Source organism: Nannospalax galili, unplaced genomic scaffold, assembly GCF_000622305.1.
Source record: "Nannospalax galili isolate Female #2095 unplaced genomic scaffold, S.galili_v1.0 scaffold1409, whole genome shotgun sequence".
Classification (NCBI taxonomy): domain Eukaryota; kingdom Metazoa; phylum Chordata; class Mammalia; order Rodentia; family Spalacidae; genus Nannospalax; species Nannospalax galili.
In genome coordinates this window covers 177,470-196,908 of record NW_008359780.1, presented here as the reverse complement: position 1 = coordinate 196,908, position 19,439 = coordinate 177,470, and the positions used below count along the sequence as shown (strand labels likewise).

The 19,439-nt window shown below is 48.2% G+C and overlaps 1 protein-coding gene across 1 annotated transcript; it reads right to left on the bottom strand.

Moving 5' to 3' along the window:
* Positions 1-4,827: 4,827 nt before the first annotated feature.
* Positions 4,828-18,358, bottom strand: S1pr3 (sphingosine-1-phosphate receptor 3). Its single transcript, XM_008823677.3, has 2 exons — positions 18,159-18,358; positions 4,828-7,519 (listed from the first exon to the last, which is right to left on the bottom strand). The coding sequence occupies exon 2, from the start codon at positions 7,374-7,376 to the stop codon at positions 6,243-6,245; it is 1,134 nt and encodes a 377-aa protein (XP_008821899.1). The 5' UTR covers positions 7,377-7,519; positions 18,159-18,358; the 3' UTR covers positions 4,828-6,242.
* Positions 18,359-19,439: the final 1,081 nt, after the last annotated feature.

Genomic DNA, 19,439 nt, shown 5'->3' with positions numbered 1-19,439 from the left:
AGTGGGCCTGGAGTGAGGATATCATGCTTGCATTTCACAGTTTAAGGAGACACTGATGTGGCCTGGGGACTCTTGACTTTGGTTTTGGCTGGTGAGAGTCTCCAGCCCCTCCTTGACTCTTGCTAGTGGCCTCCCTCTCCTTTTCTGATGAAGTTTTCATGTCACTTCATGTCATAGATCCCAGGTTCATACTGTGCATTTAAAAGTGGAGGATTAATAAGCTCTAACAACTCTCTGCAACTGTGGCTGGCAGATAAAATGCCATCTGCCAGATGCAATTTATTTATAATGGGGTTTATATACATTTATAAGTTTGCAAGCAACAAACGCACAGTTTTAAAACTGGCACATTTTATAGCAGCCAGAAAAAATTTACCACTTTATACCAATACTTGTGACTGTGAACTGCATGTGCATATGAACACACATACACTTCCTTGCATTAAAACCAAATGCACACACAGGTCAGTTCTGTGATAGGTGCCTGGGGCCTCCTGGGGGTTTTCTTACAAAGACAAGTAGATGTTGAACAGGTGTCAAGGGCTTGGGGATTAACAGGCCCAAGGCACCCACCGACACAGGACCAAGGCGAGGCTCCCAACATGGGTGCTATGGGGTGTGAGACCACAGCACAAAAAGAAGTAGAATGGGTCACAAGGAGAGTGGGGAGGGGTGTCACTGTGTGTCATGACAGGAGAAAAAGGCCGAGCAAGCTGAGGGTGGTGGCCATGGCGCATTCCAGTACTTGGGAGGTAAAGGCAGGAGGATCAGGAGCTCAAGGCCAGCCTAGGCTACCTGAGGCCATGTCTCAATAAAACAAAACAGAAGCATGGGGAGCAGCCAGCAGAAGACAAGGGTAGGATGCAGCAGACTATGGATTAAAAGAAAAAGCACTGCATGTCCCTGGGCACCTTTGTGTACCAATGGAGGCAGTCTCCTTGGAGGCGAGCTCAGGAGCATGGCCATGTTTCCTGGTTGAGCTACACAGTACAACCCTGTAGCTTTGCTTGCCAGCCTTCCTAGCCACATTTGTGCATTATGATGGCCTGTGTAGCAGGCCCTGTTTATGGGACAGTGAAGTAGAGGCTGGGTGTATCTGCCCCAGTTTATCGTGTAGTAGAAACACTGCCCCCAACACACACATGGGAGAAGCCTGACTGTGCTGGTGTGCCCATGTTCAACAGTACCAACAAGGGTCTGGCTCCCTGAGTGAGCTGGGGACGCTGAGGGTTTGCACCATAGGTAGCGCTGTAGAGGAGCAAGGCAGAAAGTGATGCTGGGAGGTGGGCGGGGAGCAGCCCCCAGCCTCCCTTTCCTTGCCCTCCTGGCCCAGATGCCCTTGGTAGGTGAATCCCTAAGACCGCCACGTGTACTTGCTTCTTCCCCAGGGATGAAGAGAAACCATGGACAATGAAAACCTAACAGCTTTATGTACCCACTGGAGATAGAGGACTATGCCTGTGGGTTGGGGAAAGCACCTGCAGCTTGAACTGTTGAGGTACTGAATTCATACTGGAGCAGAAACTTTTACCACAACCAAAGTCAGTCACATGAAATCAAGCAACAACTCACAAGGCGGAGAAAAGGGGAAGAACCAGCTCGGGACACTGAGTTTCTTTCTTTTTTGTAACAGCTATGTGTGAGTTGCCAGTGGAATGTTCTTTATTTTTCAATATAACTTGTTTCAGAGTATTGTGGAATTACGTGAATGTTTCTTTGTATTCAGAATTAAACATTTGGTGTTTAAAATCCCAAGATTAGGAGACAGCTCTGTGTAAATGAAGTGTGTAACAAGGTACTATTCTTCAAAAGCATTTAGGTGGCCAATTCCATATCATGATAGATGACTATTTGAATTTTTTATTTCCATTAACTTCTGTGAGACAAAAACACCTACTGTAACGGCAGTCTGTCTGAGTGCATGGCCAGTCCACCCCTTTCTACTTTGATATAGGCGTGGGATTGGCCTCCTAAGTCATCCATGTGAGGAGCAGAAATACAAAACCAACTTCAAGTTTTCTAATATTTTTCTACAGAAAATGATAAAACCTATGTTATTTGGTGAACACTGTGGAGATCCCAAGATACAACAGGTGATGGTAATTAGCTTGGACGTCCTCACCTCCAGGGACTCCTCTTTTGGGAAGTTGTGAGACTCCCAGCCCCATACCCTTCACCATGGGTCTGGCACACTTCTGCTTCCAGAACATGCAGGTGGAGGTAGCGCATAGCATCCTTCCCACCCTGAGACCTGGGGATGGGGGATAACATGCCAACTACTCTAGATAATGCTGTTCTTGTTGTAACTGGTTATTGGACCATGTGCCTTTATAATCAGGACAGTCATCTTCACATTTCTGACTCCATAGCAACCCCTTTGGACCTCTGACTTAGATACTAAAAACATTTGGATGTTGAGGTTTTTGCCCTTGTCCACACAATTTCACAAGCATGGGACAGGCAATGTAAGTAGACATTTTCTATGAAACGCACCTTGTTATATTTCTGTGAACAGCTCTTTCCCAGCACAGAATAACCATGGCTCAAAGGTTGAGAGAAGCAACCATTTTTAAATAGTGAATTGTTTCAGTGACTATAGATGTAAGTCTGCTGGCAATAAAGGCTATTGTGAAAAGTATCTCCCATTTGGATGATGGCTCTTATGTATTGTGTGTGTTTGTGTTTGTGTGTGTGTGTGTGTGTGTGTGTGTGTGTGTGTGTGTGTGTGGTATGGTGTGTGTTCACATGCACATCACAGCCTGAGTATGGAATTCAGAGGACAACTTGTGGGAGTTGGTTCTGTCCTTTTACCATGTATGTTCCGGGGATCAAACTCAGGTCACTAGGCTTGGTAGCAAGCACCCTTACCCACTGAGCCATCTCACCAGCTCTGGATGATGGATCTTGTACTGAGACACAAAAGACAGGAAGGAAGTTCAAAACTTTTCTCTAAAACATGAGTGTTCATTTTTCCTCAGAAGGAAAAATGACAGCTTAGCAAAAACACTTCTAGAAGTTTGCTAACTTTGTGATCTGGTGCCTAGTTGGCCTTGGACAGTATCAGAGGTGCCAGGCCTCAGGAAGTCTGCAACCCTTGTTTGCATTGGGGGCTGTTTACTATAACTTGTAATAATTCTTGCCACCAGAACATTTATGCCAGGCATGATTCCACTTTACATAGGACACAGATCAGGTGCTACAGCTTAACTGTTTATAAGGTAGAAAACACGCAGGGCTGGTGCTGACTCTCTCACTCCTCTTGCATAAACACTGGCCAATGAAACAGAGCCTGATGCTCTGTTGGACTCTATTCTTACTGTCATAGCTTTTATAATTTCTACCAAATGGCTGTTATCCTTCCACAAAACAGTAGGATCATGGCTGGAGAGATGGCTTAGTGGGTACAGTATTCACTATGGAAGCATGAGGTCCCGAGCTTGGGTCCTCCACACCTATGGAAAAGCCACACATGGTGGTGCCCATTTGCATCCCCAGCACCAGGGAAAGGGGGGATGAAGACAGACCCTGGGGGCTTTCTGGCTAGGCAGTCTGGCCATCACAGGCAGCTCCAGGTGCAGAGAGAGACTCTTTCTCAAAAAATAAGGTGAAGAACAATAGAGAAAGATACCGACATCAACCTCTGGCCTCCACCCCTGCATGAACAGGCATACACATGTGCATACACTCATGTGCACACACACCTCACAGATACACCCACCCACCACCACTACCACCATCAACAAAAGAATAGGTACCAAAACCAGTGTCAATAGCAACCAAAATTCCAAAGCTCCATTCCAACACCATCTGTGACAGTGGGGAGAGCTAAGGAGACAGGGTGATTTGGGGTTCTAAATGTACTTTATTCCCAAAATGCTATGAGATCCAGGTACCAGAGGAGAAGAAGACCACCCTACTGCACACTCTAGGAAGGCCTGGTGAAACCATAACACAATCCACCACACAGACTTTCAAGGATGGGTTTATATGAAGGCTTTGGTTTTATTTATTGTTAACAAATATATACTGAAAATAGTAAAGGTTACGAACCACTTTGGCATAGGATCCCAGGTTCTTTGTGGTGTTAGGTCACTAGTTTCTAATCTTCAGGGTGAGAGTATTGACAGGTCAACTTCTAACTGATGTTCAGGAGCTGGCTAGCTCATAAGGAAAGTGCACATGGTCCGCACAGGGGATCAACTAGTTCACATTTGTCAAATGAGCATGATTTCTTTTTTAGTGTATTTTTTATTCCGATGGCTTGAAAGTCTGTATCGTGCTACAAATGGAGTCTCTTCCTAGTGGGAAGGGTGGCCATGGCTCTCTAGAAGGGCTGCTGATGGAAAGCAGACACTGGAGGATGTCAAAAAGTCAGGGTCATAGGCAATGTGTTATTAGTGGCCCAGATCTATGGCCCCAAAGCAACTCACTGTGAAAGACCACATTCTCAAGCCCCTTTACTTTCCACCTACCCTCCCCCATGCACTCTGTTTTGTTGTTTTCTCAACCTGGCACCTTCTTGCTTCCCTTTCCTAGAAATGCCTTGGGTCTTCTCAACACTGTGCGACAAGAGAATAAGCCATTTTTTACAGTGACATAAAGAACGAAGCAGAAAAATACCCCAGTGGGGCATCTTGGCAATGCGTTGTATCCCATCAGGAGAGGCACTCAGGAAAGTCTTTGGCCAGTCCATGGTTACTTGGGACCCACAGAAAGGTCTCTAAGCACAAACAGGTGGCACCAGGCAGTAACCAAGAGCAAAATTCTCCTCAAAAAACACCCACTGGCGTGGAAGGACTGCTCTTTCAGGTGTTAGTAAGGCAACAGTTTTTGTGGTTCTAATAAACTTCCGGGGACTCTGACATGAGATCCCCCAAGTAAGTGTCCCTTTGAGGGTTGCTCTTGGTCTAATTTTCAGGAAGAGCCCAGCATACCTGCAGCATATGGGTTAGCGCCCCACACCTCACATACATCCACTTTCCATTTGTGTGTCCAGTGGGTGGAGTCCTTTGAGGATGGGGCTGTTCAGAGATGTCTTCTGAACACTTTCTCTACAGAGTGAACAGAGGAATGCAGGTTCAAGTGACAGCAGGTAGATAATACATTAAGAGAACGATGGTGGTTCTCTCTGAAGAATGCATCAACAGCCATATCACATCTCCTAGCCTGGCAGCTAAAGTCCTCTCACTAAGTGGTCCTGGTTGGTGTCTACCTTGAGGGAGCTAGGAAGCTTTGCTGATGACCCCAGCTCCTTGGTGGTGACAGCATAGGGGACGATTGGTGTTGTGCCAATTTCTATACAGAATCGAATTTGACATACAGTCGAAGTGCTGGCTTGTAAAACTCACCATTGCAAACTCCCTGCGTGAAAAGGCCATGACCCTGGTGCCTTGGAGGGGTGACCCAGGTTGGAGGTACCCTTGCCTCTCCTTATGGGCTGGACTCTTTGATGGTCTCCAGGGTTCTGGGAGATCTTGGCTAGCTTTTCTATGTTTTTTTTAGAAACATCTAAATTATCACATAATTTGGTTTTCAGATATGCTTAAGTTTATGAGGAGACACACAGAGAAAGGGGCACGGAATATAAGTGTTGGACACACATTTGGGCTGGCCTTGGATGAGCCTTTTGTGAATAAAGGGCTTTAAAACTTCTTATTTCTACCAGATACCACATCAATCCAAGGCGACTGGGAGTGGCACATTGGCCTACTCACACTGTGACCTTGAAGCTGGCTCAGCAGTGGGAGTACATCTATAGAACTGGGTTACATATGGTGTGGAGAACTGCAACTTCGTATGGCCTCCACCTGGGAAAACCTAGTATGTACATCCTATGAAACACAGAAATGGACAAATACATACATGAACACCCATCCTATGCACAATAAATGTAGTGTGAAAATAGGCCATCTGGTGGCGCACTGTGCGTGGCGCATCACCACCTGAGCTCCCAGAAGCCCGGGGAAAGTGGCATCCTGAAGGTGGCAGATGATGTTAGCAGATGACATGGGTAGATGGCGTCAGCAGCTTGGTACATTCAGGCAGATGGAGCCTGCAACAGATAAGGCACATCCATGTCCTGGTTGAAATGCCTTGGTGATTCCTGGGACCCCTGATTCAGGAGCTGCCCACAGTGTCTGGGCACATCAAGCAGACATCCAAGTCAAGATCTTTAAAGGCCCAGGCGGAAGGAACACGTGCAATAAATAGGTGTGGCTGTAGAGCTGGCCTGGTGGGGACGTTCACTTGCAAAGGAGCCCATTCTGAAGTGTTATGTTTCTGTCAGTGATGCAGGAAGAGGCCACCACATGGGGCAGGTCTTCCTTAATCTTTGGGGAGTGACTGCTGTTGTTACTGGAACTGGATTTGCTCCTGCTTGCGTCAAGAGCAGGCTGCATGGGTGAGGCCCGGGCCCCTTTGCCCTTGACCAGGCAGCCACACACCAGACCGAAGAAAGCACGCCTCATCTCCTTGCTGGCCAGGGTGTAGATGACAGGGTTCATAGCTGAGTTGAGGACAGCCAGCATGATGAACCACTGGCTCTTGAACAGGATGGAGCACTCCTTCACTCTACAGGCCACATCGATGAGAAAGAGGATGAAGAGCGGGGACCAGCAGGCGATGAACACGCTCACCACGATCACCACGGTTCGCAGAAGAGCCATGGACCGCTCAGAGTTATGGCTAGCCACTCGGCGGCTGCTCGACTTGACCAGGAAGTAGATACGCGCGTACAGGATAACTATGGTCACCAGGATGGCTGTGAAGATACTGATGAGGAAGGCGATGTACTTCTTAGAGTAGAGGGGAAGGATGGTGGAGCAGTCAGAGAAGTTCTCCAGGCAGTTCCAGCCCAGGATGGGCAGGGCGCCCAGCGAGAAGGCGATAAGCCAGCACATCCCTATCAGGAGGAACACGCGGTGCTTCTTGTTGGCATCGTAGGGCCTCATTTTGATCATGGTCAGGTGCCGTTCAATGGCAATGGCCAGTAAGCTGCAAGTGGAGGCCCCAAGGGCTACGAACATACTGCCCTCCCTGAGGAACCACACCGTGGGGGACAGGCTGAACGTCTTTCTGCCGGACATGAGAATGTTCACCTTGTAGGCTATGCCGGCCAGCAAGTCGCAAAGAGCCAAATTGCCAATGAAAAAGTACATGCGGTTGTGAAATTTATTGTTCTTCCAGATGGCAATCAAAACCATCAGGTTCTCCAAGACGATGAAGCTGCAAGTGATCAAGAAGAGGATGGTGGTGAGGGTGCCGCCTTCAGGGGGGTCCCGCAGCCGGCCAGCCAGCTTCCCCACGTAGTTGTAATGTGCCAGGAGAGTCTCATTCCCCAAGAAGGGCCGGTGGACCTGCGCAGGCGTGGTTGCCATGACTTCCTATGGACAGATGGTTACCTCAAAAGTCCACTAGAGGGCGCCCCAGGAACGTTCATTTCAGGGGATAGCTGGGAGCCTGGTGGTGACTTCAGCAAGGCATTCAGTCCTGGCTCCAGGAAGGGTGTTGAAAACAGGCTCTGTAGGGAAATCAAAGGAGAGGGAGCCTTGGATAAAGTGATTGCCACTGAATACCCGCGGTGTGGAAAATATTAACGCATTTGGAAGGCTGGTGAGCAGAGAGCGACTTTAAACACAGGCCAAGTTTCCAAGCGTTGAGGGAAACCAGGCAAGGCTGTTAAGGGCCGGGAGCAGCCAGAGAAGGAAATTCAACGTGTGAATAAGTGAATCACGTATCCAAGGCAAAAATTTCACATAAGCTTCCACTTGGAGATCTCCAGGCACCAGGAAATACTAACAATTGGTGCTCACCCACCATATGAGAGCTGGTAAACCACTATGCCCAGCCACAGAGATCAGATTTTCTCAGGATGAGAGAGGGGGAGGGAGGAAGGGAAGGAACGGGGAAGGGAGAAGAAAGGAAAGAAGGAAGGAACTGGAGTGAGAGGAGGAAAAGGAAGAGAGAAGGTGTGAGGAAAGGGAGGCGAAAGGGAGAAAAGAGAATTGGGACACAGTGGGAATGTCGGTGGGACTTCTGAGAGTTCCCTGATGAGTTCTGGAGCAGCATCATGGCAAGCACCCCACTTGCCCTACTTCCCCGATAGCTCCCCCTTGGGCCCGGATGGGCCTTTGGCCCACCTGGCAGAAAGCCCTTCCTACACAGCCATGGCAGGAAGAGCTGCCCCAGGCTGAGCAAGAACCCTGCGGCCAATGCACTGAGCAGAGCCTGGGGAGGAAGGAAGATGAACTGTCCTGGTGGGAGGTTCAAAGAGGAAAAGGGAGGAAAATTACGGGGACTTTGAGTGTGGCTTGAAATGCAGAGGCCTGTGCTGGGGCATTAATTAGTATAATGACATCCATGTACACAGATAGAATAAATACACTTGGAGATGTTGTGAGACAGGGAAAGTCCTGAATGCACAAACCAGGCCCTCAATGGGCCCTGAAATTTAAAACTATATATATATATATATGTATATAGTGTGTGTGTGTGTGTGTGTGTGTGTGTGTCCATTCATATATGTCACTCTACCTTATTTTCTGATGCAAACTCTCTCACTGAACCTGTAGTTCACCCATGAGGCTCTACTGGCTAACCATTGAGTTCCAAGGATCCTCCTTTCTTCCCTCAACCTCTAACACTAAGATTATAGAGGCATACCACCATGCCTGGTTTTTCACCTGGGTACTGGGGGTCTGAACTCAAGTCTTCATGCTTGCATGGCAAGTACCTTACTGACTGAGGCATCTCTCCAGCCCCATCCTCCACTGGACCTTGGATGCATTAACTTGGCCCATGGGTCATCTCTGTCTGCTTCCCAAGATACTGATGCTCTGCAGACCCAGCTATGAAGGCAGCTTTGGTTTCTATGCATTCACTATTTACTCTTTATTCATAGCTGATACATAATAATGCACATCCTTGTGGCTTTGTTATAGCAAACCGATCATGCATATCACGGGTAACAATCTAAGCAGAGTAATTAGCATTTCTATCTCTTTAAACATTTGCTACTTAAGTTGGGGGATTTGAAATTCCTGTCTTCCAATTCTTTATAAACATGTAATAAATTGTCCTGACCCAGAGCCACCTCACTGGATTGCAGAACACCAGAGCCTATTCCTTTATCTGTGACTAACCTCCTCTGTTCCTCCCAACTTTCCTTTCCAGACTCATTTATTTTAAATTAAAGTTATTTGAGTACTTAAATAGCTGATCAGGACCAAATGAAGTTCACTGAAAAGAGTTCACTACATGCACCTGTGAAGGTTTAAGCTCTAGTCCTAAATTTGGTTCTTAGAAAGGTGGACCATGCTAAACGGGTTTCCCTGAGCAGGTGTTCCTTCCTGGGTTCATCAAGGGCTTTTAGCTATCAGGGACTCCGCCCTAGGCTGTACACAGATCTGGGAGAAGGTGACTCCGAAGGGGCTCTGCACCTGTGTGACCCTCCAGGAGCAGTAGGTACTATGCAAGTTTTTCCCTTCCCCATCACTTTGGTGGTCTTAGAGTTGTTAACATCAGGAAGAGGTAGCTCATGGCTTCCTGGCAGGGACATCTTCTAAGTTCCTGGCCATTAGAAGTATCTGCTGTTCTAGAAGCCCTGGAAACTGTGTGAGCTGACGTCTACATTCTGGCTGGAACTGCCTTTGGCTTGGCCCAATTATGAGAACTACCGGGGATCATGAAGGGCTTGGGTCAAGTTCAGCTGAACACTAGGTTCTGGCAGAACCTTTATACTGCCCTCTTCTAACTTCAAAAAGGAAAGCAAGCCTGCTTTGAGGCTGGACTGCAGATGACAGACAGACGGGCCATCTGCTCAGGCTTCCCTGTCACTCTTGAGCCCACTCCATACCTAGCCTGGCTCCCCACTGGACCTCTGAGGGTTCTCCTCAGGCAGACAGTTCAGCAAGCAGCCCTCCATCAGCCCCTTCCACTCTCATCTTTCCTGTTGTTGTTTGAGGCAGAGGGTCTAATGTAGCCAAGGCAAACCTGGAACTTGCTATGCAGTCAAGGATGATCTTGAACTTCTGACTCTCCTGCCTCCACCTCCTAATTGCTAGGATTACAAGCACGAGCCACCACATTTGATTTTATATGGTGCTAGGGTTGATCTCAAAGCCTCTTGCACGCTAAGCAAGTATTCTACTAATTGAGCTACCTCTCCAGCTCACTCCTTCTGATTTTTATTTAAATCTGGTCTGTTAAACTCCAAGTCACATTCTGTTCATCCTGTGCATCTTCTGGGGTCCTGACAGCTCCCATGACCCATGGTCCCATGACCATTCTTCAAGGCTACCATCATGACATGGGGGCACGTGCCTCTTGCACGCTAAGCAAGTATTCTACTAATTGAGCTACCTCTCCAGCTCACTCCTTCTGATTTTTATTTAAATCTGGTCTGTTAAACTCCAAGTCACATTCTGTTCATCCTGTGCATCTTCTGGGGTCCCGACAGCTCCCATGACCCATGGTCCCATGACCATTCTTCAAGGCTACCATCATGACATGGGTGCACTTGCCTACATGCAGGCAATACACTTATACACATAAAATAAAAATAAAATATTTTTTAAAAAAAATCAAGCTGTCTTTTGAAGACTAGAAATTATTAGCAGATGGGATTTTCATGCAGCTATTGATGTATGGACACACTGCCTGTTTCTTCATGCTCTCGCCAATGTGCTGGTGTTCTCGTGGTCTTTCCCAGCAGCCTGTATATTAGCAGGTGCTTGGAGACCAGTGTTCTTTTTTTGGTCTTTTTGAGACAGGGTCTCCCTGTAGCCCCAGCTGTCCTGGAACTCACTATGTAGACCAGGCTGGCCTTGAACTCACAGAGATCCGCCTGCCTCTGCCTCCCGAGTGCTGGGATTAAAGGCATGTGCCACCACGCCCGGCCCAGTGTTCTTTTTTATCTAATTTTGCACTCTCTGTGACGGGGATGGACCATTCTTGTATCCATGGCTTTGATGTTCAATTAGCTTCTCCACTCAGGAGCATCTCATGGGTATGTCAGAGTAAAGGCAGCACATTCATTACTATTCTCATTACTTCAACAAAATAATTGACAAAAAACAACTTATGGAAGGAAGGACTATTTGGCTCATAGTTTGAGAATATAGTTCATCATGGAGGGGCTGGCACGGCAGCAGAAGTGTGAGGCAGCGGGCCATACTGCATCCACAGTCAGGAAGCAGAGAGACATGCCTGCTGGTGCTCAGCTGGCTTTCTGGTTTTTATTACTCTAGGACCCCAGTCCATCCAATGATGCTGTTGCTGTTCACATTTAAGGTATGTGTTCAAACTTCAATGAACCTAATGTGGAAAGAAGATTTGCCCAGAGTTTGTTTCCATGGTGATTCTAAGTGCCATCAGTTGACAGCCAAGATAAAATATCACCGGCAGGAAAGGTCATCATAACTGGGGCCCATTTTTATGTATGTGCTGTGGGAGCTGTCCTCTCCCACATACAGCTGTTATACAGCTGTATAGCTGTTACAACCATCCCACAATGTACTCCATCTCTGCATGGCTACCAGCTGTACCATCCAGGACACCACGGTGCCCAGGTTTGTCTCAAAATGCCCCTGAGCCACCTGCCTCACCATCAGGGGTTTCTGTCTCAGAAACCAGCTCAAGTGAAACTTCAGATACAGCTTGGAAGTTTCTCATTTTAGGTAAGATAAGTATAACTCAAACTGCTGTGTGTTGGGGGGCAGTACGTGTGTGTGCATACACATGCATATACATGTGAGGCCAGAGGTCAATCTCAGGTGCTGTTTCTCAGGTGCCCTTTGCCTTGTTTTTGTTTTTGTTTTGAGACGGGGTCTCTAACTGGCCTGGAGCTTGCCTAGTAAGCTAGGCTGTCTGGCCAGCAGGCCCCAGGGATCCTCCTGTCTCTGCTTCCCCAGCCCTGGGGTTAGGTGCACAAACCCTACACCCTGCCTTTTTACGTGAGTTCTGGGGCTGGAACTCAGGTACCCGTGCTTGCACTTTGCCTACTGAGCCAAGTACTTTGCCTACTGAGCCAGCCCCCAGCCCTCTGCCTGTTCTTGTGCTAACTCAGCTCTTCCACGTCTCACTTTCCCACCATAACTCCTCATACCACTTCATACACTCCACCGCTCCTTGAAAAGTCTGGGTTTTTGCCTACAGTGTGAGCAGAAGGGAAGCAAATCCCTCTGGAACAGCCAAATCTAGATTTTTCTTTCCCGAGGAAGAGCAGGGGGTGAAAAACCAGACAAGGTCTCTGCCAGGTCACATCTTTTTCCTTTCCTCCCGCTCGCTCGTAAGATTGAGCGGAGCAAAAGAAAAACAAGCAAACAGTAAAAGCAAGTACCCAGCAATTAAATCACCACAATAAAATAACAGCAGACACGCAGGAGCTTGTGAAGGCAGCAGCCCTTTCGTGTGAGCCCACTTTCCCACTAAAGCCTGGGCTATCATCCCCCTTCGTTAAAATTCATCACTCAAGCAGCAGTGCTTTACAGAACATCTTTTGTTAACTACAGTTCTCATCATTCACAACTCAAAGGTATCTGGTTCATTGGAATCTAAATGTATATTTTCTCTGGATTATCAACATTTACAAAGCTGGCCACATCCTAGGAGCTAAGTGTTAGGCTAAGTACCAATAGGTCAGATTGATTTTTGCATGCATCTACACATCACTGTACATAGTCAGCACACCACAGAGGAGTTCTTTCTTCCATTTCTGAGGGGTGCCACCCACTGGCCTCCAGTTTGCCAGAAGGAAAGCCTGAGACTCATCAATGATGAGTTTAGGACTAGGTGGGGTGTCTCAGTACTGTCACCAAGTCACTGTGGGAGTGCTGGGTACTGTGAGCGTTCGTGCAATAGAAGGTCAGCCTGATTCAGCACACAGATGATCTAAATACCCAGAAACCAGCACTCAGATCAGCAACAGGCCACCGGGGGCCTCTGCCGGTCATTGCTGACCCTCCCTTGTGTGACCACTCTTTTGGCTTTTCTTTCCTCTGTATCCATAGGATACCCTGTGTCTGGCCCATTTCTCTCCCCAGGATGTCCCTGTGAACCAGAGCTGTGGGTGCAGCCAGGCCTTCCTGTGCCTGCACACTACCCTCTGTGGGTTCTGACTTGCAGATGAGGGCAACTTCTCCCATGATCAAGTATTGCTTCTCACTGAGCAGGCTGCCAGATTGGCTGGCATGTTGTTTGGGCGAACAGGTGCCTGCATAAGAAGACCACCCTTGTTTCTAAGGGGCATGCTAGTGAAAAGGGTGGGCTGTAACCATGACCCGGAAGTGTTTGTGGGGTTCATAGTGACCCACTGAAGGCAAGAGGGATGCAGTAGAAAACTTGCACTTTTTGGAAGTGATGAAGTGTGGAGCTGGCCGTGATGCTGTAAGTCTGCTGATTCATTTCCACTTAAAAAGCAGGCTCTTGGGCTGGGAGTTGGCTCAGTGGGTAAAGCCCTTCCTAGTCAAGCATGAGAACCTGTTATAAATCCCAAGAACCCATGTAAAGCCAGACACGATAAGCACATCTCTACTCCCAACATTCCTGTGCAAAATGGGAGGCAGAGTTGGGAGAATCACAGCTAGCCTGTACTCCACAATGAGCAATAAGGAGGCCCTGCCTCAAACAAGAGAGAAAGTGAGGACCGACACTCCAGGTTGTCTTCTGACCTCCATACAGGTACTATGGCATGTGCACACCTGCACTCCCATACATGAACACACACACATACACACAATACACAGCATTTAGAAATGTGATTGTGAACAGACCAGTTTTGTGTGTCTTCTAAAACCTGAGGCATATTCCAGCAGAAGGGAGTCTGGCCAAGCTCAGGGTACAGAGGCTCTCAGCAGCACTGGTCTCCTAACCAGCAGTTTCCTCAGCAGATCCTTGCCCAGAATCTTATCAGCTCACTCCGAAGGCCTGCACTAGCAAGCCCCCTGATACCCTGGCAGACTCCTCATGCCCCTCCCCTGGTCCTCTGCTCAGTCAGACATTACCATTTCACTGTCTGTATTCTGCCTGTGTTCTGAGTCACTCCGTGTTTAATAAGCACCCCTACTCACATCTGAGCTGCCCTTGGGACGGTCACCTGGGTCTGAGTATTCTCACTTGGGACTCCTGAAACTGGAATCACTCATCCTCCCTTAAGGCACTCTGACACCAAACATGTTTTCTTTTTGCCATGACAGACTGAGAAGCCTGGACCAGATGGCTCCAAGGTAGATGACCCCACATGAGACCCTGCTGATGTTAGGCATGCCTGCCCACCCCCTAACTCTGAAAGTAGCATCTCCTGGGAAAGCAAGCCTGGGAGAGGAGTGGATGGATTCCAGATGTGTCTTCTATACTAGCGACTCACTTTCTCCATATGTCAGTTTGAAAAGTAAACAAACTATAAAAGGAAAAGGAGGGCAAAATATCTCTGCAAAGTCTAGCCTCTCTCTCTCTCTCTCTCTCTCTCTCTCTCTCTCTCTCCCTTCTCTCTTTCCTTCCCTTTTTGTCTCTTGAAGAAAAAGTAAGAACTCACCTCTCTCTCTCTCTCTCTCTCTCTCTCTCTCTCTCTCTCTCCCTTCTCTTTTTCCTTCCCTCTCTCCTCCTTCCCTTTTTGTCTCTTAAAGAAAAAGAACTCGCCCTTGGTCAGAGGGAGGACACTCTTTTGAAAAGGCATGTGCTTCCAGAGAAAGCAATAACTCTATACTCTAAACTGAATTAAAGTATCCACTATTTGCCAGTAAGCACAATTTCTTTGAAAGCAAGACATTTTTCTTTTTCACATAAAAGAACCAAGAAACAAAATAGTGAGCAGGCCATTTCATGGCTCCAACTCCTACACAATTCCTTTGCTAATGAGCCTTTCCCCTCTCTCTGGTTTTCTCCCTTAACCTCTCTCTGCCTCCAGAGACAGTTAGGAGCAGAATGCAGGCTTTGCTCACAGCGTTCCACAATGAATGCTTTGATCCAGGCCCATTAGTGAAGCCTTCCACCTTCCTGAAAGGGAAAGGTTACAGACGATTCAGGAGAAAGCTTGCCTTCTTTCCTGCCTTTCTTCCCAGCCTGGATACAGATCCCTCTGCCTGATGGGGCTTCCCAGCTCTACTTGGTATGTTCTTGTGAACAAACAAGGTTCTGATGATACATGGATTACAAGCACAGTCCAAGGGACCCCAGATATGAAGGTCATGTCCCAAGAACATAGGGTGCCCCTGGGAATGTCCTGAGCTGGCAGATTTGCTATGGGAAGGCAACAGAGTATGATGCAAGGTTTGTCTTTAGTTTGTGTTTTTCCTTTGTTTGCCAGTCAGTCTTGCCAGATTCTCCCTACAATGTTTGCTCCCAGTAAGGGCCCAGGATGCTCTTACCACCAATATTTCCAGAAAATGAGTGTAGATGTGTGGAAATAGCTTCTGTTACAAAGTTAAAGATATACATATGGCATCCTGCCGAGGAAGTCCACCCTGGTCATTCCATGTCACATCTAGTCTCCATATAGCCTGTGACTTCTAAGAGGACATGGGGGAAATTGACACTTGGAGGGGCCGTATGTCCTTAGTGGCAGAGCCTGGCTGGGCTGTATGTCCCAGTCATCTGTTCTAGCCCACCCCCTTCAGGGACAGTCTCTTTATGAGGCACTTTGTCACAGGTCCTTAACTAGGCAGTACTAAGAGCCTCTCCAGTGTTGCTTTATAGCCTAATTGCTTGAGGCTACTGGAATGCCAGTCTGGGGTTTTGGTGGGATATTTAGAAAACTCTGAAGCCAGGAACAGAATGGAACAAAACCTTCAAAGCCAAGGAGCAGAGTCAGTTGCCTGAGGACCCTTCCTCCAGCTCGCTGGGCCAGGCCAACCCAGCACAGCTTTCTGATAGGGAAATCCACCCATGGGTATCACACCATCTACCAAATACACACCATCTTCCACTGATTTGACCCAAATGATCACTGACTGCCTGGTCTCCCAAACACAGTTTCAGTTCCTTCAGAAAATAGGGCCAGGCATGGTAGCGCACGCCTTTAATCCCAGCATTTGGGAGGCAGAGGCAGGTGGATCTTTGTGAGTTCAAGGCCAGCATGGTCTACATAGTGAGTTCCAGGACAGTTGGGGCTACAGGGAGATCCTGTCGAAAAAAAAAAAAAAAAAAAAAAAAAAAGAAGAAGAAGAAAAGAGAGAAAAGGAAAGGTAGACTATGCCCCAAACTGTAACGAAACCAGTAACTGAAAATATACTATCAGAAGGGTTTGGTGGCTCATACAAGCAATCCCAGCACTTGAAAGGCTGATGTAAGAGGCTTACCATGAGTTTAAGGCTAGCCTGGGCTACATAACGAATTCCAGTTCAGCTTGGACTACAGTGTAAGACTGTCTTAAAAAATAAATAAATTATAAAAATGTGTTACTAGTTGAAACTAGATGGGATTCCATTAAATATATCTCACTTTCTCAAAAATTAAAGATACTATCTCCAAATGCTTATGGCAATTAATTCAAAAGAAAACGCACGGCAAAGGAATCGCCGAGGTAGATGTGAAAATAAGATCTAGTAACCCTCAGTACCACACCACAGCTACCATAAATGACTTGCCTAAGAGTGTCCCTCAGCATGTGGTAGCAAAAGGGGTTCAACTACCACAAAGGAACCCCCAAATTTAAAACATTGTGGCATGCTCAAGTATTTATTATTATTGTAATAAATTATATACATAACTGTAGGCACTAAAGAAGACGGAAGATCTATGGAGATGAGTGTCATTCCAGAAAGAGACCCAGTCCCTGAATCATGAGAAAACAGGTCATCAGGCCAATACATAAAGCTTTTACAGGAAATGGGAGTTTCTACCACCCAAATATGGTAGAAAATCAGGAGAGTGGAACATGTAAAAAAAATCATAAATGTAAAGGGGAAAATGGCATTCAAAAGATGCTAAGTGGCTATGACATCACTCTCTCCACACCCTGGAGGAGGCTAAGAACCAGGTTCCATCTCAGTGTCAGAGGCAAAAGGGACATTGACTCGCACGGACCATCAGCAGCAGCTGCTGATGTACAGGTGACAAAACCCAACGGTGAGATTACACCCCAGGATGTAGCTCTGAATCAGTTCAGAAAGTTACAGATTCAGATAACTTTCACAGTTCCCCAAAACACACACACACACACACACCACCACCACCACCACCACAAAAACAGCCATAACCACTGATGAGTTCACTAGTCATTTACCTGCAATAGACAATCCTTCATGCTCTCTAGGAATTTCCTTCATCTAGGAAGGAAGACTTATGAAAAGATAAATTTTGCACCTGGTTATATACAAAACCTGAGACTTCTGACTTGCAGATTTAAAAAAGCCCTGTAACTCCGGACATCTCAGAACTCTGGAGGTCAGGGAGCCAGCCCTCTGTTCAAACTGCTAGCCTTACCTCACTGTGATGTTCAAACCAAAGCCTTCTCTTTGAAGAGCCAACAAGAAATCCCTCTCTTACCGTCTAAATATAAAATCACCACAAGCAAATGTGCCACCAGGACTGTCCAAGGCCAGAGAGACAGCGGGTCATGGCAGGCACGAGGCTAAAGGCGCCTTTTTCTTGGCTCTACCTCAGTTATGAACGAATGTGCGGATTTCCCATCAGAGCCTCATAATCGCATCTCCCCTCCGCACCTTCGTGGTCCAGCTCCAGTCCCCACAACCCTAACGGCCTCGTTTGAGAAACGCCAAGAAAGCTGGAGTTTCGTAGCTAATGAAACCTAGAAGAATGATCCCGCCCCCCTCCCCGGCGAAAGCCCACAGCCTCCCCCATCCCCCATCCCCCAGGTTCTCCTCGCCGAGGGGATCTAACTTAATTGTCCTAGGAAAGCAGCGGGTGGCACTTCTCCGAGGAGAGCCCCCTCTCTTCCTCAGGCTTTACAGACGCAAGTGCTTTTAAAAGCTCCAGATTAATTAAAAAGACTCCATACCCCCCTCCCCGCCCCGGGGACAGCTCGGTCACCCGAGTCCGTGGCCTGGGTAAGGGGGGGACTGGCGGATTCAAGGCTCTCTGTGGCCAGGTCAGTGTCGCACCCCGACTCGGTTGGAATTTTGTTCGGAAAGTGGTTCCGGTGACCTGCTTGCTTATTTCGAAATCCTGGTTTGCACACCCCGGGGAAGGGTCCCACAGCTCACCTCGGTCTGCAAAGCGCAGCGGGGCCGGCCGCATCCTGCCCCGGCGCGGGGTCCTCAGCTGTCTCCGGTCCCTGGGGCTCCGGACGTCGCTCGTGGCCTCGGGTCTCCTTCGGGCTCGTCCTGCCTCTCCGTTCAGATCCGAGACCTTGTCTCTAGTCGCCGAAATCGCTCACTCATCCTCTGCCCCAGCGCATCCAAGTGCAAACTTTTGCAGCAGCCCGCCGGGGCGGGGCCCGGAGTCAAACCCCCCCCACTCCAGCCCCGGGTCCCCCACATTCCGGTCCCCGCCCCTAGCCACGTCCCCGCCCAGCCTCTCCAGCCAGCTGCCCGGGCACTGATCCGACCAGCGTTCACCCGCTGGGGTTCTTCATCCCTCCGGATGTCCTCCTACCACCATCCCTTCACCGGTCGCCTCCAAAACCCTGGATCCTGACCTCATGACCTTGCACCCATCCAGTGAACCCCACGTGCAGTCCTGGGGCGCTTCAAGACCCAGCAGTCGCAGATACCCATTTGGGTCCGGATCCCGGCTTTTGCGGACTTCTGCCTACCTGGCAAGGAGGCTTTGGACCCGTCCTTATTAATACTGTTGTTACTCCCCTGGGGATAACTAATGTTAACTGTACTATCATTAATGCCTTTGTCCTGGTAGGGACCAGTTCAGTCTGAAATTGACCCGCTACCGGCTTGAACAGGTAGGCTGACTTTGGCGCCTTGTTGGACTTTTTTAACCCGCCCTTCTCTCTGATCCGGTTATCCAATACAGACCTGGGCCAAAGACCCGAAACCCAGCCTCTTCCTACCTCTGGGCCAGGATTTGCGACGCCCCTCCCCCCATGTAAGGATAAATAGATACACCATAAGTAATCAATGGGGAGAATCCTTGGGAGGGATTCTGCCCAATTATCAGTTGTCCCTTACAAAAGAAAAGCAAAAGTTCCCCAGGGCAGCTTAGGGAGGGGAAGAGGAGGGGCATGACTAAATTCTGGGCAGGTAGGGCAGGGCTCCTGGAGAGGGTCAAAAGGTCCCGGTTCCTTTTCTCCTTGGATATCTTGCCTCCAGAGGATGAACTTGGAGCCGAGAGCAGTTTCTTTGGGGGTGATCTGGTGGTAGAGCAGAAGTTGGCAGCATGTGGCTGGCCTTGGCCTTTTCCATTGTTGCCTGATGAGAAACTCAAGCCCTCAGGGTCATGAGCTCTGCCTGGTCCAGGCTGCTCAGTGGCAGTGTGGTTCCCCTGAGCTGGGGACTTCCCAGTCTTCCACATTTGTTGAGTGTCTTAGA